The sequence below is a fragment of the Sinocyclocheilus anshuiensis genome, unplaced genomic scaffold (genome assembly GCF_001515605.1).
Source record: "Sinocyclocheilus anshuiensis isolate Anshui unplaced genomic scaffold, SAMN03320099.WGS_v1.1 scaffold2067, whole genome shotgun sequence".
NCBI lineage: Eukaryota > Metazoa > Chordata > Actinopteri > Cypriniformes > Cyprinidae > Sinocyclocheilus > Sinocyclocheilus anshuiensis.
In genome coordinates this window covers 329,242-345,103 of record NW_015540844.1, presented here as the reverse complement: position 1 = coordinate 345,103, position 15,862 = coordinate 329,242, and the positions used below count along the sequence as shown (strand labels likewise).

General features: G+C 36.1%; 1 protein-coding gene across 2 annotated transcripts in view; it reads left to right on the top strand.

Annotated features, from left to right (window-relative positions):
• The first annotated feature begins 6,036 nt into the window (after positions 1–6,036).
• Positions 6,037–15,862, top strand: part of LOC107687582 (podocan-like) — a 24,686-nt gene continuing 14,860 nt past the window's right edge. The window contains exons 1-4 of one of the 2 annotated variants that reach the window (XM_016484968.1): positions 6,037–6,161; positions 9,103–9,446; positions 12,058–12,151; positions 13,064–13,128. In XM_016484968.1, coding sequence (XP_016340454.1) covers positions 9,177–9,446; positions 12,058–12,151; positions 13,064–13,128 — 429 coding nt within the window. In that variant the 5' untranslated portion in view covers positions 6,037–6,161; positions 9,103–9,176. Of the gene's footprint in view, positions 6,162–9,102; positions 9,447–11,153; positions 11,184–12,057; positions 12,152–13,063; positions 13,129–15,862 lie in introns of those variants that run through there. The other variant, XM_016484969.1, reaches the window with a different exon arrangement.

The following is a 15,862-nucleotide window of genomic DNA, read 5'->3' as shown; positions in this document are numbered from 1 at the left end:
GCTCAATTCATGTTGAAGCTCATTTGCCTGCATATCATTTCTTGCTCTTCTCGTGAGATGATCCAGTGTACGTGTGTTTCAGCACTTCTGGAAAGCTCAGACGTTTCCACCCAAAGTTACTGGCCGATGTCCAGCCTGCCACGCTTAGGTTTTTCCTTTGAAAACTTCAGCTGAAACACTAAATCCCTGGAATTGTTAACGAGCTCTGACCTACATTCCACAGCTCAGACTCTCTCTCTCTGTCTGTGTCCACCTTTATTTCTTCCATATTACATGCATCACTACTTAGACTTTTGTATATTGTATTATTAGGTCATAGCTGAATTGTGTAGTTTCTGTGTCCCAAGCAAATTAGCAAAAATTATAACGTTTTTCAAACAGGTTTCTCGAACGTTCCCCCCGTCTGCTACTGGTCAGACAAACGGGACAAATCAAAGCTGATGTCAACTGTCAATCATAAACTCTGCATATATATATATATATGTATGTATTTATAAATTAAATTATTTTAAATTAAATATTTTTCTCTGCATCATTTACTCAATCAACATTATACTATTACATTTTCTATTTGATTTTAGTAAGTTTTAGGGTTTTTTATGCATTTTTATTAGTTTTTTTTATGTATATATATATATATATATATATATATATATATAGTATTTATAATTTTTTTATTAATTATTTTTATTTAGTTTTAGTTACTTTAGTACTTCAACTTAAGCTAAGCGAAAATGCTAAATGTTAAAAACTAAAAAAAAAAAGTTTTCTTTTATTTCAGTTAATGTTTATTTATTTCAAGTAACAAAAATGTTTTTTTTGTTGTTTTATCTTAAAATATTGGATATGATGATGGTGTCAAATTGATAATGTATATATGTCATAAATGTGCCTTTTAATTTCTGCCATTTAATACATAAATGATTTTTTAACCTCATAAGGGTTTTTAGTTGTAAAAAATCATTGTGCTGCACATCCTCTATGCCTCATTATTTATTATTTTTTTTATTGAAACAGTTATGACTCTAAAATCTCATTAGATGAGCTGATAAAAATACATGCACACCATATTGCACATCAGTTGAGCTCCATATGAAGATGCCATGTTGCATATTAACCATTGTTATTTCAGTTATTTTTAGAAAATCTGTATCTTTCATTTGTTCCTGTTGCATTTTATTAAAGCAGTAATCAACTTGAGTCTGTGATTTTACAGTGGTAAAGAGTGTTTTGCTTTGCATCATGTATAACACGTCTTACCGTGGTAAAATCAGTTTAAACAGTTCAGAGTTGTTGTTTTTTTGCTTTGTTATAATTCATTGCTTATTCTAGAGCTTTTGCATTGATATAATTACAAGTCATTGAGATGAGACGTTTAGGTTTGATGGAGTTTAGCACATCTATAGTTAAAAAAAGATGCTTTGAAACTTAACTTTTTAAACATAAACATGGATGAGCAGTAGAGTAAAATAAGTGCAATGAACAACTTGATTCAGATTCTTACATTTACAGATGCTGTTTTTCACTGCGTTCAAAGAAAGGCCGAGGCTTTGAAACTTAACTTTTTAAACATAAACATGGATGAGCAGTAGAGTAAAATAAGTGCAATGAACAACTTAATTGATTCAGATTCTTACATTTACAGATGCTGTTTTTCACTGCGTTCAAAGAAAGACCGAGAAAGTAATGCATATGGTATTCAGACTGGATGTTTTATAGAAAAGCAGCTGTTGATTTTTGTTAAAAGCCCTGTGTTTCTCGGTAGGCGTTGTATTGTATCCCACATTTCTCAGTGACCTTCCCTTTGCAATAGTTTTCTAGTAGCTTCTTCTCCTGAGAGCTGAACTCAAAGCATCAAATGCTCCTTTCATGAACTCATATTGGTATTTAAATCGTGTCCTGTTTTCTACATTTCAGAGAACAGATGTGCTAAAAAGAAGGGAAATCAAGTTTCACATTGGGTTGCCAGCATGTGTTGTAGGTCTCATCTGTTGTCTGACCTGAGGGAGTGTTTGCCGGTCAGACTGACGGAGCATTGCGCTTCTCCAGGAAGTGTTATGAGGCAATACATTTTTAGGCCATCAATTTTATTGTCTGCTTCCTTATGTCCAACATAACAGCCACCAGACACAGAGGAATAAAAAGGAAAGTGAATTTTATTAAACTGTGGCTCTGAGCAGGTGTTTGGCCACCTGAAACGAAGAGTTGTTTTCTTTCTGTGTTGAACTACTCTATTCTATCCTAGTTTAAAGGCATAGTTCACTCAGAAATGAAAATTTGCTGAACATTTACTCACTCTCAGTCCACCCAAAATACAGTAGATGAGTTTCTTCATCAGATTTAGAGAAATGTAGCATTGCATCAGTGTTTCAGCAGTGGATGCTCTGCAGTGAATGGGTGCCGTCAGAATGAGAGTCCAAACAGCTGATAAAAACATCACAATTATCCACAAGTAATCCACACCACTCCAGTCCATCAGTTAATGTCTGGTGAAGCCAAAAGCTGCGTGTTTGTAAGAAACAAATCCATCATTCAGACTTTCAAACCGTTTCTTCCTTCTAAAATACGAGCCCATAATCCATAATAACGCTTCCTCCAGTGAAAAAGTCCATCTCCTGTTGTCCTCTTATATTACAATCCACCAACATATTTGTCTAGAGCTGTTTTGGACTGTTTTCTCTTGTAAACCGTGCTTGATCTGTGCAGAGTCCATGGATAGAGGACTCTCATTTTAGCCAGAAGTAACGGTTTGAGGGTAAAAACTTCTTAATGATGGATTTGTTTTTTTTTACACAAACACAGCTTTTCACTTCACCAGACATTAACTGATGTACTGGAGTGGTGTGGATTACTTGTGGATTATTGTGATGTTTTTATCAGCTGTTTGGACTCTCATTCTGACGGCACCCATTCACTGCAGAGGATCCATTGCTGAGCAAGTGATAAATATTTTAAACTGGGGCAGACGTTTGCTGAGCTCTGTGGTCATGTTTCATGTTTATAAATTCATCTTTACTGTGTGAGAGTCACAGATGATCTGCAGGACAAATGCAGCTGTTTTCAGTCCAGTTTATTGGGCTGAAAGAAAAATATGTCTAGACTGGACGGAGGCAGTTAGGTGAGTATGCTTGCCGGTTTCATCAGTTTTCATTAGAGGTTTGAAGTGTTCAGGGTGCTGAAGGTGAGTCTGACTCACTGTAAAATGCACTCAAATATGTATTAATTATTTTTCCTACCATCAAAGGTCTTTTCAACAAATGTAGTATGTTTAATTAGTGATGCCTGGATTGCAAGACCTGTGTAACATGTGAGGAATCTTCATCCACAATCAATGATGCACTACCCTTGACGAGACAGGAAATCATAACGAGGTGATCACGTTTCCATTAATGTCAGTATTTCAGTTAAGAAACCGATTTTATGTATGTTGGCGTATGTTAGAATAAGGTTATTTTGCTTCAGGTATATTCATTATTGACTCCTTTTTCTCAGAAACTAACGAAAATGGTTGTGTTTTTTTTTCTCCTCTTGATGAGTAATCAAACCAAATGATGCAAACTGACTCAAAAGTGGCCTGAAGGCTGTTTGTTAAAGAATGCATCTTAGTTACTGAGCTTTTTTTTTTTTTTGAGCCAAAACATGTTTGTGTTAATGAGCAAATTAATTTGTCTAATGTGAATTTGATATTAGGTAACTAGAATGAATGAAATGTAATATCTATCTATCTATCTATCTATCTATCTATCTATCGTTCTATCGTTCTATTAATTGTTCTATTTATCTATTGCTGTTGTGCACATATTTTGAAAAATATTATGAATGATAACTTATATAAAGCACAACTTGTAAATAAGTAAAGGAGCATCTAGTATATGATTATTAAAAACTATAACACAGTTTCCAATGTAAACGACAACTAAGCTGAGTTTACTCGAAATAATGTTGTTGAATAGGAACAACGACTCAAGGTGGCTGAATGACATTACTATGCAAATCTGTTTGGATGAATTACAGTAATTTGTTGCATTTAGTGAAACTTGTAAATAAAAGCAGATGTTATATCTAAATGAGGAGCATAAGCAATTTGTCAACAATATTCATTATATACAATGCTATGTTTATTAAAAATTCAGCTTAGGAAACAAGCTGTGAAATGCAGAAACGAAGAGATTTGTGTGTGTGTGTGTGTGTGTACCTACTTAACCATATTTTGGGGACAGATTTGTACCCAAAAGTGAGCTAAACCTGACAAAATCTCCAAATATCTCCTTTTTTAAATTGTAAAAATGCAAAAAGTTTTCTGTAAGGGGTAGGGTTAGGATGTGGGTTAGGATTAGCTTATAAAATCTATAACTATCAGTACATAAAAACAGAAGTCTATGTAATGTCCCCATTTAGATAGCGAAGTAACGTGTGTGCAAGTGCCTTCGTTTTTCAGGTTGTGGTTAAGTGCCTTTTCAACACGCACAAATCAGACTGAAGCTGAACTGCAGTGACTCTCATCTTGCCCATCGTCTCATTTTATAGCCATTAAGAAGACATTTCATTGCATTGAAAAGGTCTGCAAGTGCAGCAGTCTGAGATAATGCCTGTGAAATGTGTTTACATGAGACGCTCCCCGTTTTTAACATTAGCGTTTGTCCTTGGCGGGATCAGGAGTTCTCTGTCTGCACTCTTTATCCATGTACCTCAAAATGAGTCCTATTTGTTTTTTAATAGCACAACCTGGTGTTATTATGCATGCAAAGAAAATAGTTTCTATTTGTTATTTGCCAATTCTGAATTTTTCATAAAATATTATAATAATTTGTTTTCTTTCATCATCCTCCTAATTTACAATGGACAATGCTTGATCTGTGCATATTTCTCTCCTGATTCAGACAAGATGACTTTTTCACTGGAGGAAGTTAAAATGCCGTAATGATGGATTTGTTTCTTATAAACACTCGGCTTTTCTCTTCACAAGACAATTGATGGACTGGAGTGGTGTGGATTACTTGTGGATTATTGTGATGTTTTTATCAGCTGTTTGGACTCTAATTCTGATGGCACCCATTCACTGCAGAGGATCCACTGGTGAGCAAGTGATGTAATGACACTCTTCTTCAAATCTGATGAAAAAACAAACTCATCCTAATCTTGGATGGCCTGAAGGCGAGGACATTTTCAGTAAACTCTTTCATCTTAACTTTCAAGACCTTATTTAAATAACCAATAGGGTTTACATCATATCCATGAAATATGATTGGCTACTTTCTCGTCGGGTTCAGGTTGTATTAAGGAGCGGGACTTTCTCATTCACACAAGCGTTTGATTGGACAAAAATCTGTGTGGTGCAACATGAGTCATAAATATTTTTAAAATTTAAAAATGCATATCTGCTGAAAATGAATGTTTAACTTTTAGAGATATGCTAGCATTTAGATTGCATATCATATCCATATAATAATGGCACAAAAGGTCAACTTTAATGCACATTTTACAAATGTGACCCTGGAGCACAAAAACAGTCTTAAGTCGCTGGGGTATATTTGTAGCAATAGCCAAAAATACATTGTTGTATAAATCTCAATTTCATAAAATTGACCCTTATGACTGGTTTTGTGGTCCAGGGTCACATATGACAGTGAATTATCAGTTGGCAATGAATTAAAACTGTGCAATTGGATTGACCAAGATCTACAGATGCATGTGTATGATAAGTGATGCAGTTCAAACCAAGAGTCAAATAAAAACCACATGTTTCTCTGGGTTGACCTATTTGTTTCCTAAAGGCTCGGGAACTTAAGTGAATGTCAAACTAATATTGTTTATAGAGTAAAGTGAGAACATTTCTCAAGCAGCTACTTATAATACGTGCAAAATAATGTTTCCCAGAATAAGATAAAATCCACACCAGCCTCACATTTCAACTACAATCATGGAAAAGTTTGTTTGCGAGAGGAACAGAAGTAAGACGTTAATTTTTTTGGCGACACCACTTTCCTCTTTCCTCTTCTGTGTTCTCTCCCTCTTTGGCTCTTCACACATCTGGAAGGTAATCTGGCTGACCGTGTCTCTCCAGCGCTGCTGGTCTTATGATGTGTTTGGGCTGTTTTAGGAAGATTTCATACGCTGGACTGTGGCTTTAACTCTGTTGGATACTTTCAGAAGAAGCGGAGGTATGAATTTATACATTTATACTTCGCATACATGTTGTTTTTCTTATGATCCATTCTGTTTTCCCAGAGCACATGAACTGATTCCAGCTGTGTTTGATGTTAAACAGCTGTGTTCGAGGTTATCTGGAGTCATGTGTTTTAGTATCTGACCTGAGGATGTTCTTGAGTTGCAGTTAGTGTTACATAACAGTGAACTTTAGGGAAAGCGTGAACATATTGTCTGTTTTTCTTTTAGAAACGACATTTTCTGCATTAAAATGAGGCTTTTACTGTTTGGCAAAGAAGTTGAGCATTAAATATGTATAGTGTGCTCCAAACGTTTATTAAAAAGCTTCCTTTCTGCATTATTTTTTAGCTTTTCTTTGCTAATTTGATTATCAGCATAACAATTTGAGGGAATTCGAGAATGTCTTAGTATTTGGTGTCTCTTTTGCTTCTATAACTGGAGGTGACCTGAGAAAAACCTTATGATCATGTTCTCCATCATGATTTGAGATGTTCAAACCAACTTCAATGGAAGCAAAGAAATCGCATGATTATTGTCCTCATGATCAATTAAGTATTTGTTATTCACACTTCACAAATAAAGGTTAGGGTTGATGGTTCAACCTTTTAGTGAACCATTGAAAAGAAAACATTTTTTTGTTTGTTTGTGTGAAGATCATTAAAAAAAAACTAAAGAACTATTTTCCACTTTAAAGAACTTTTTGTGAAATGTAAAGATTGCATGGATGTTAAAGGTTTTTTATGCAAAAAATGGATGCTGGTGATCGAAGGCAGTCTTCTTTCCTGTGATTGTCCTCTGCATTTGCTGTTCTCTTCGGTTGCTATTATGTGCATAACATCATGTACCAAGTGGAAGCAGCCACTACTTTGGAGTTTATTCAGATGTAAGTACATCTTGCAATATGCTGTAATGTTAAGTAAACATTAAAGGGAAAAAGAAGAATGAAAGCCATATACATCAAGGATGGCATGAGGGTGAGTAAGTGATGAGAGAATTTGCGAGTCCATGTAATGCAAGTGGATAGGTCCCTCAAAGTTGACACTTTACTATAGATATGTGTGAGAAAAATACTAATATTTTAAACATTTAAAATTATAAACCATTGCTTCCGGCCAACTGTCAAACATGGGTTCATAGTTTGAGTTCTTTTTGAAGATTCACTATCGTCACTATTCACTATTATCATAATATGTTGTGCTTAGGATAAATTTTAAGATTTTTTTCTAACTATAATAGTTAGAATAGTATGCAATGTATATAATAGTTTATAACAATGTTTTGTTTGAGTCTTAACTGAATCTGTGAAAATATTAAAATGTTATTGCAAGGATTACAATTGAACAATTAAAAAATTTAAAGTTATACAGTTGTCATTGCTTATTTTCAGTTAAATTATATATATATTTTTCTTGTATTTCAATATGTTACTGGAGAAGACCATAAAATTACAGTATATTTTACAGTAAAAACTAAAAGTACAGTACACATACTGTAAATACATTTACAGCAAGTTAAATTGTACTGTAAATATTAACACAGTATTTTTACTGTAAGTTTAATTTACAGTAAGTTACTGGTGAACTGCTGCCAGTAAGTTACTGTAATTTGTACAGGAAATTTTTAACAGTGTAGACAACTTTATGGTGGGTTGAGAAAGCCTGGAAAGAAAGTTTGAAGTAGATTAGATAGATATAGATTGATTGATTGATTGATTGTCATTTTTAGTCCGATCAGTTAGAAAAGATTCAGCTGCTGAATGATGAGCTGCTGTAAGAATATTCTGTCCTCACTGGTTATTAGAGTGAGCTTTTTCTAGAAGGTCTCTTCCCCATGCCATCTCTTCCAGCTCTTGCAGCGATGTGATGTGAACCATGTTTATGTTAGACACCTGCTTTTTGTTGTTGGAACTCATTCCAGAATTTTTTTTCCCAGTTCATTTTCCTTCCAATTCCTTAGCAGGCCTTTGGGAAACTGGGCTTCAGACGTGGAATGTTGGGGTTTGTATGAACACGTTGGAGAAAACTGCTCTCAGATCAGGGGTTTGGTGGTGTTTTCGTGGCGGATGAACCCAGAGCTGTATTTTTTTACTGAGGCGAAATAAGCCACATTATCATTTGGAGCACCACAGTGATTAGCTGTTGTATCAGGCAGTTTGCTAATGTGCAAAATAATCACAGAACGAGACTGTCCTGTATCGACACAGTTCTCTGAGAAATGAAAGGAATAGTTCACCCAGAAATGAAAATTTGCTGTGATTTACTCACCCTCAGACCATCCAAGATGCAGTTTATTTCTTCATGGGAACAGATTTGGAGAAATGTAGCATTACGTCATTTGTTTACCAATGGATCCTCTGCAGTGAATGGGTGCCGTCAGAATTAGAGTCCAAACAGCTGATAAAAACATCACAATAATCCACAAGTAATCCACACCACTCCAGTCCATCAGTTAACATCTGGAGAAGACAAAAGCTGCATGTTTATAAGAAACAAATTCTTTACGGTGTTTTAACTTTAAACTGTCCCTTCTGGCCAGCATATGACAAACAAACCTGGAAAATTATATTGCTCTGAAGCTGCACAGAGTAAATTTCTGACTGAAAAATAAGAGTATAAACATATACATTGAATTCTGATAGTTTAAATAATTTGTTCTTGGATGTATTTGATGTAAAATATTTGAGTTAAGAGATATTTGACTTTCAATCGCAGAGTTTGCTTTTTTCACACAGTTTAAGATCTCTTTTGAAGCTTATGGCTGTCTATAAAAAAATAATTACGATGTTATTTGTGTTTTTTCCTTTCTTTTTGGAAAGCTTTTTGTCCCTTTATCCCTTGCTTTTTTTTTTACCATATAAACACGCTTACAGGATGGAAATCTCCCTAGAAAAGTCACATAGTGAATCCAGAAAGTATCAACTCTTTTTAACCACAGGTCACACGTTTCTAACTGGATCGGTAACCACAGATCTCGTTTTGCCCGAGTGCAAGCATTGAGGCCCGGAAGCCATGTGTCAGCGGCGCGGCCTGCTGGAGGTGCTGTGTTTGGCTCTGCTGGGCTGGACTCTGGTTCGAGGTCAGGCGGAAACAGAACTAAAGCTGGATGAGGAGGACGGAGAGGCGGAGGACCCACCCGGAACAGTGAAAAATGTGGAGCTACAGATATCTTGTCCGGAGAAATGCAGCTGCAGCGGGGATGGAGCGGTGGACTGTAATGGAGTTAGTCTCACTGAATTCCCACAGGATTTATCCGAACAGACCCGCCAGCTGTCCCTGCAGGTGTGTGGGTTTGTTTGCAGATTCTGATTGCTTCCCCAGGCACACTTTTCCTGAATATGTTGCTTCTTGTTTATGTGATGATAAAATCTGACAGAAATAATCAACCCTGAGAATCTGAAATGTTTGGGAGGTCTGGTGATTAATGTATTCATGAATCAAAATGTCACTCGTTTAAAAACAAATTCTATATGTAAGATTTTTTAAATGTTTTTGAAAAATCTCTTCTGCCCACAAAGGCTGCATTTATTGAATAAAAATTCAGTAAAAACAGTCATATTGTGAAATATTACTGTAGTTTAACGAACTGTTTACTATTTGAATATATTTAATAATGTAATTTATTTCTGTGATGAAATGCTGTATTTTCAGCATCATTACTCCAGTCTTCAGTGTCACATGATCTTCAGAAATCATTTTAATATGCTAATTTGCTGCTCAAGAAACATTTCTGATTATTATCAGTGTTGAAAACACTGTTTTTTTCCCCCGAATTTTTTGATGAATAGAAAATTTGATGGAGCAGCATTTATTTGAATGAAATAGAATAGAAATCTTTTGTAACATTATAAATGTCTATACAATATCTTTTGATCATTTTAATGCATCCTTGCTGAGTAAATAAATAAATACATTTGAAAATATATTGAAATAGAAAACAGCTATTTTAAATTGTAATACTATTTTACAATATTTCTTTCTTTCTTTTTTCTTTTTTTTTTTTTTAAATCAAATAGTTGCAGCCTTGGTTAGCAGAAGAGACAGCTTTCAAAAACATCAAAAAATCTAAATGATTCCAAACTTTTGACTGGTAGTGTGTGTATATATATATATATACATTTAAAAACGAATTAATACATATACATACATACATACATACATGCATTCATACAACACATTAAAAGGATAAATCACCTAAAAATGACCCTCGTGTTATTACAACCCTGTATGTTTTCTTTGTTTTATGGAATACAAATGAAGACAGAATGCAGAATGTCCATTTTCTTTTTAATAACCATGCTGTTGAATTTCAAAAATGACAATCAAATGCGCTATAACAGTAGTTCATATGACTAGTGCACTATATTTACATTCTTCTGACGCCATATGATAGCTGTTTGTTATAGCAGATGCAAATCATATCACTGTTCTCTGAGAATATGATGGGGCTTGTATTATACCTAGGCCTTTCAGTTTAATGGCTTAATGGTTTAATTTAGGGTGATTCATAATAATCAAACTAATAATTATCATACTTTGTGCATGTTCCTAATTTATAAGTCGCTTTGTATAAAAAAGTCTGCTTAATTAAAAATTTAAATGTAATTAAAAACAAACTTAATGCAATTAATCATTAGATTTGTACTAAAAATATGTTTTAATGGATCCTTATGAGCAACTGACACTTCAACTCAACTCCTTTATAATTCTTTACATAAATAATTCTTTAAAAAAAATTGACAGTCTGATAAGGGATGATGATGCACTAGTTTGAATATTGAAATGCAGTTAAAATTTGAAAGCAGACAAAATGATTTTATGGCTCCAGAAGACTTAAAATATAGTGTATGAACAACTTTTATGGTGCTTTTTTTGTCCATTTGGAACTTGAAAGCATCCATTCCCATTCATATAACTTTTATCATTGTATAGAAAACAGCAGCTGGGACGTTCTGCTAAACATCTCCATTTGTGTTTCACAGAAGAAAGAAAGTTGTACGGGTTTGGAACAACATGAGGGTGAGTAAATGATCACCGATTTTTTATTTTTGGGGTGAACTATCCCTTAAACCCTGTAAAGCTTGACATGTGAAATAATAGTCAGAAAAATCTAATTTCTTGAAATGGAGCAATTTATTGAACCTTTAAACTAAAAAAAAAGTTGCATGTTTGTTTTTTTTTTTTTTTTTTTTAGTATAATTTGATATGCCAGGCTTTTATGGCTCAAATATAATATAGTGAGAATATGGAGGAAAAATTTTTATAGAGACTCAAACTGAGCAAAAATACGCAATTTGTTGCAGATACTGATATTCATATGGCCAAAAATTAAGATGAAATTCTGATGGAAATCAATGAGATCTTTATAACAGTATATATCTCTAATAATATGTCTATATATATATATATATATATATATATATATATATATATACACTGTATGATCAAATCATATAATGCAATGCAATACAATGATGAATGAGAGATGAACAAATAAACGTTCCTCAGAAGCCTGATGATCATATTTGAGATATTTGAGATGTCTGGATAATCAAGTAAACCTACTTCAGTCTAGTAAGTGTTTGTCTTGAAATATTACTAACAATATAAAAGCTATCCCTTATGAACATCAGTAAAAATGTCACAGCAAAAAGACACATGAAGCATGAGCTGAAGATGGACGTTTGTACAATTAAACTAAAAGACCTTTTACTTGCTAAAAAATAAACTATCAATCAGATGAGATAAAGCATGTTGTAGATTGTGTGCGACAGGTTTTTCAGCAACTTACTGATCATGTTGATCATTTAGAGGCCTTAGAAATCTGCATATATAATGTGATGCAGTATTCTTTAACGGGTTAACTGTGATTTATTTTTCTGTTCTGTCCCAGAATAACCAAATCACTGAGGTCACGCTGGAGCATCTGTCAGGTCTTCAGCAGCTGGAGACCCTAAACCTACAGAACAACCGGCTCACGACACAAGGTACGGCTGATGAGAGGGTCAGCAGAGGACAGCGACTGAAAATAGCAGAGAATAATCTGTTACAGAGGGTCAGGATGAGAGAGAGAGAGAGAGAGAGCAGGATGGAGGGATGCAGAAGGAAAGGGTTTGGATCACGCTCTTTCCTGCATGTGTGGTCAACATGACGGTTTAAAGTGGAAATGTTTTTGGCAGATTACTTTTGTTTAAAGCAATAGTTCGGCTAAAAATGAAAATCCTGATATTATTTACATCCTCTCAAGTCGTTCAAACACACATGCTGTTCCATACATGTATACTTTTATTCAGCAAGGATCCATTAAATTAATCAAAAGTGACAGTAAAGACATTTATAATGTTACAAAAGATTTCGGTTTCAAATAAATGAACTTTCTATTCATCAAAGAATCCTGAAAAATTAAATGTAATACGGATTCCACAAAAATATTCCACTGAAAGCAGTGCAACTGATTTCAACATTGATAATAATCAGAAATGTTTCGTGAGCAGCAAATCAGAATATTAGAATGATTTCTGAAGATCATGTGACACTGAAGACTGGAGTAATGATGCTGAAAATTCAGCTTTGATCGCAGCAATAAATGATACTTTAAAATATATTAAAATAGAAAACAGTTATTTTAAATTGTAATAATATTTCACAATATTACTGTTTATACTTGTTCAGATAAATGCAGCCTTGGTTGGCAGAAGAGACTTTAAAAAAATCTTAACATTTAAAAAACTTTTGAATGGTAGAGAATGCGTTTATGTATGTATAGCTTATATGAACATTAATAATTATTGAAATGAAACATGAAATTAAGGTATTTGCTGCATGTCAAGCAATAATGTGTGTATGTGTGTGTGTGTGTGTGTGTGTGTGTGTGTGTGTGTGTGTGTGCGTGCGTGCAGGCCTTGATGATGAAGGGTTTCATATTCTGGAAAGGCTGAGTTATTTATACTTGGCAAATAATAAGGTGAGTCATCAATGTTTATTCTCAAACTCCCATCTCTCTCGCTCTCTCTCTCTCTCTCTCTCTCTCTCTCTCTTTCACTCTCTATTCAGTGTCTAACTTGAATGCAGCTCACAGGCTCAGAAGTTTTCATAATTTGTGTTTAATGAGGCATTTTCTCCTTGAAGTCCATATATCATTTTAAGAAAGGGTTTTGCACCAAAGTTGTAATTTAGTTTTCCATCACTGTTTTTCCATCCTTAGAATTAGTTTTTTATGCAAATTACCTCTGTTATGATTAGCCTCATATTCCAGCATAGTTCACTCCTTCCTTCATCATTCTATAGACTGAATAGCTGTTCACATATAAATGTGGGTAGTCATATGTTAATGAGCAAATGATTGTGACATCATAACCACAACTAATTTTGTATCCAAATTTCAACGTTTTTTTATCTCTTTAATTTCTGATTGGCATGAGGCTAGAGTAGTTGCCATGGCGTTGCTTTGTGGTTGCTAATGCGTTCTCAACACATGTCAGCATAATACTACCCAGCTAAAAGGGAGCATTCTCAAAACTTCGGTTAATGTTCTGGCAAGGTTATGAACAAACTTTCTTCCAGTAACGCTAATAGAATGTTCATTCAAAGTTCAAATGGTATTTATACATCATTCATGGAACATTCTTTCTGAAATGTTTTAGTTGGACATTCGTCTAACATTTTTTGAAATGTTAATTGTTTCAGAATGTTCAGAATGTTCAGAATGTTTTTATTCAGAAATAATGTTCCCTTTCGATACTTCACTCGTACTGCTTATGGTAAAAAACTCCTTTTTCTCTGAGGACTGAAGCCTTTACAATCACGCAGTGTAACCGCATGGCCATTGGTTTGTGTAGTAAATAAAAAACGAACCAATGGCTCAGCAGCGGAGCTGCATGAGCCTATGGCGACGAAGCCTGCCAGAATGGGCGGGGCCATCTGGCTATGTCCTATGGGCATTTCGCCATAGGATCTCAGATCAATTCTCATTCAGCGACGACGATCTTCCCTTCGCTGATCTACGGGACTTGAAGCGCTCGCCGTTGACACGCCTCGCTGCGGACAGAAGCTGCCTTTTCCTCTATGCCTCTCTGCTGTTCCGGCCCGCTCTACGAGCCGCCTTCAGCATTCAGCGCAGACATCAGCTCGTCCCCTGCCGCCATCCAGCGAGTCTAAAAAAGCAAATTTTCGCTACTAAAAGAGTAGCGGCCTTGTTTCAAATCTCTGTGCACTCGGATCGCTTTCTTTTCAGAGAGCGACTCCGCCCCTTGCGCCCTCCCGTTTTCTTCCTCCAAGGGACCTGTGAGGAAAAAACAGCGGGGCAAGGGGATGAGCGATCGGCTACGAGCGAGCTCACACCGCCCGAGATCCCGCGTGCCTCACCCTCACCAAGCAGAGAGGGTTCTCCCATCCTCTTTGAACACTCAGACCAGCGTCCCTCGGCTGATGCGAGCGACATGGTTTCATTCGGTGTGATGGAGGACGAGCTATTAGATAACAGCATGCCTCTAATAGCGTCAGATGCGGAGGAGATGTCGGGCTCTACTATCGACCTCGCCCCTTTGCCGTCTGGCGATCCCAGTGACGCCAAGCAAGGGATGGACGCTGAACTTTTCCGTGTCCTCTCTAAAGCGGTCGAAGAGCTGGGACTGGAGTGGTCTACGCCGGAGGAGCCCACTCGTAGTCGTCTGGACGAATGGTTCCTGCCGGGGCACTGCCAGGCCCCTCGTCAACGAGCCTCCCCGTTTTTCCCAGAGGTCCACGACGGTTTCATGAAATCGTGGCACGCTCCCGACTCGGATCGCCTTCGCACATCCTCTTCTTCTGCGCTCTCCTCAGTGGATGGCACTGAGGAAAGAGGCTACGAAAAACTGCCTCCTCTCGATGAGTCAGGCTGCACACCTCTGCCCACCCACTGCCATTGGATGGAAAGCGAAGGTCGCTCACCCCTCCAAGCCCTGCAGAACAACGTCTGCCCTCGTTGGACGAGCGTACTCCTCCGCCGGGCAGGCAGCCTCAGCTCTGCAGTCCATGGCCGTGCTCCAGGTCTTTCAGGCCAAACTCCTCCAAGTCATGGACGAGTCCGGACCTGACCCTGCAGCCTTCAAGGAGCTGCGCAGTGCAACAGACTTGGCTTTGCGAGCTACGAAGGCTACAGCACAGGCCATCGGGAGGTCAATGGCCAGCTTAGCAATTTTAAATAATACTAGGCAACTTTTTTATTCAGAAAATATATTAATCGACATTTTAAAAAATAATTCTCCTGGGACGATTTTAAAATTTTTGTCATCCATTAAGCTGAAAGACTCTATATAATTGTTCTTATTACTTTTGTTCTTGTTGTTATTTTTATTATATGTATGTTTTTGTATATTTCTACATATTTATTTATATATATATATAATTTTCCAACAAAATTGTTATATAATTGTTTTGAAATGATATATACGATTGAATTGTGAAACTGAAATGTTTCCTCTTGCCATGACTATAGCCACTGCTGCTGACATGGCGTTAAATCATAAATAAATAAATAAATGTCCAGCTTAGTGGTGTTGGAACGCCACTTATGGCCAAACCTCACTGAGATTAAAGGGGTGGTTCACTGGGTTTTTTCTAGGCTTGATTGTGTTTATGGGGTGCAATCTAACATGTGTTAACGCTTCGTTTTTTAAAAAACGCATTATTTTTCACATAATTTACCTTTTTTTCACACC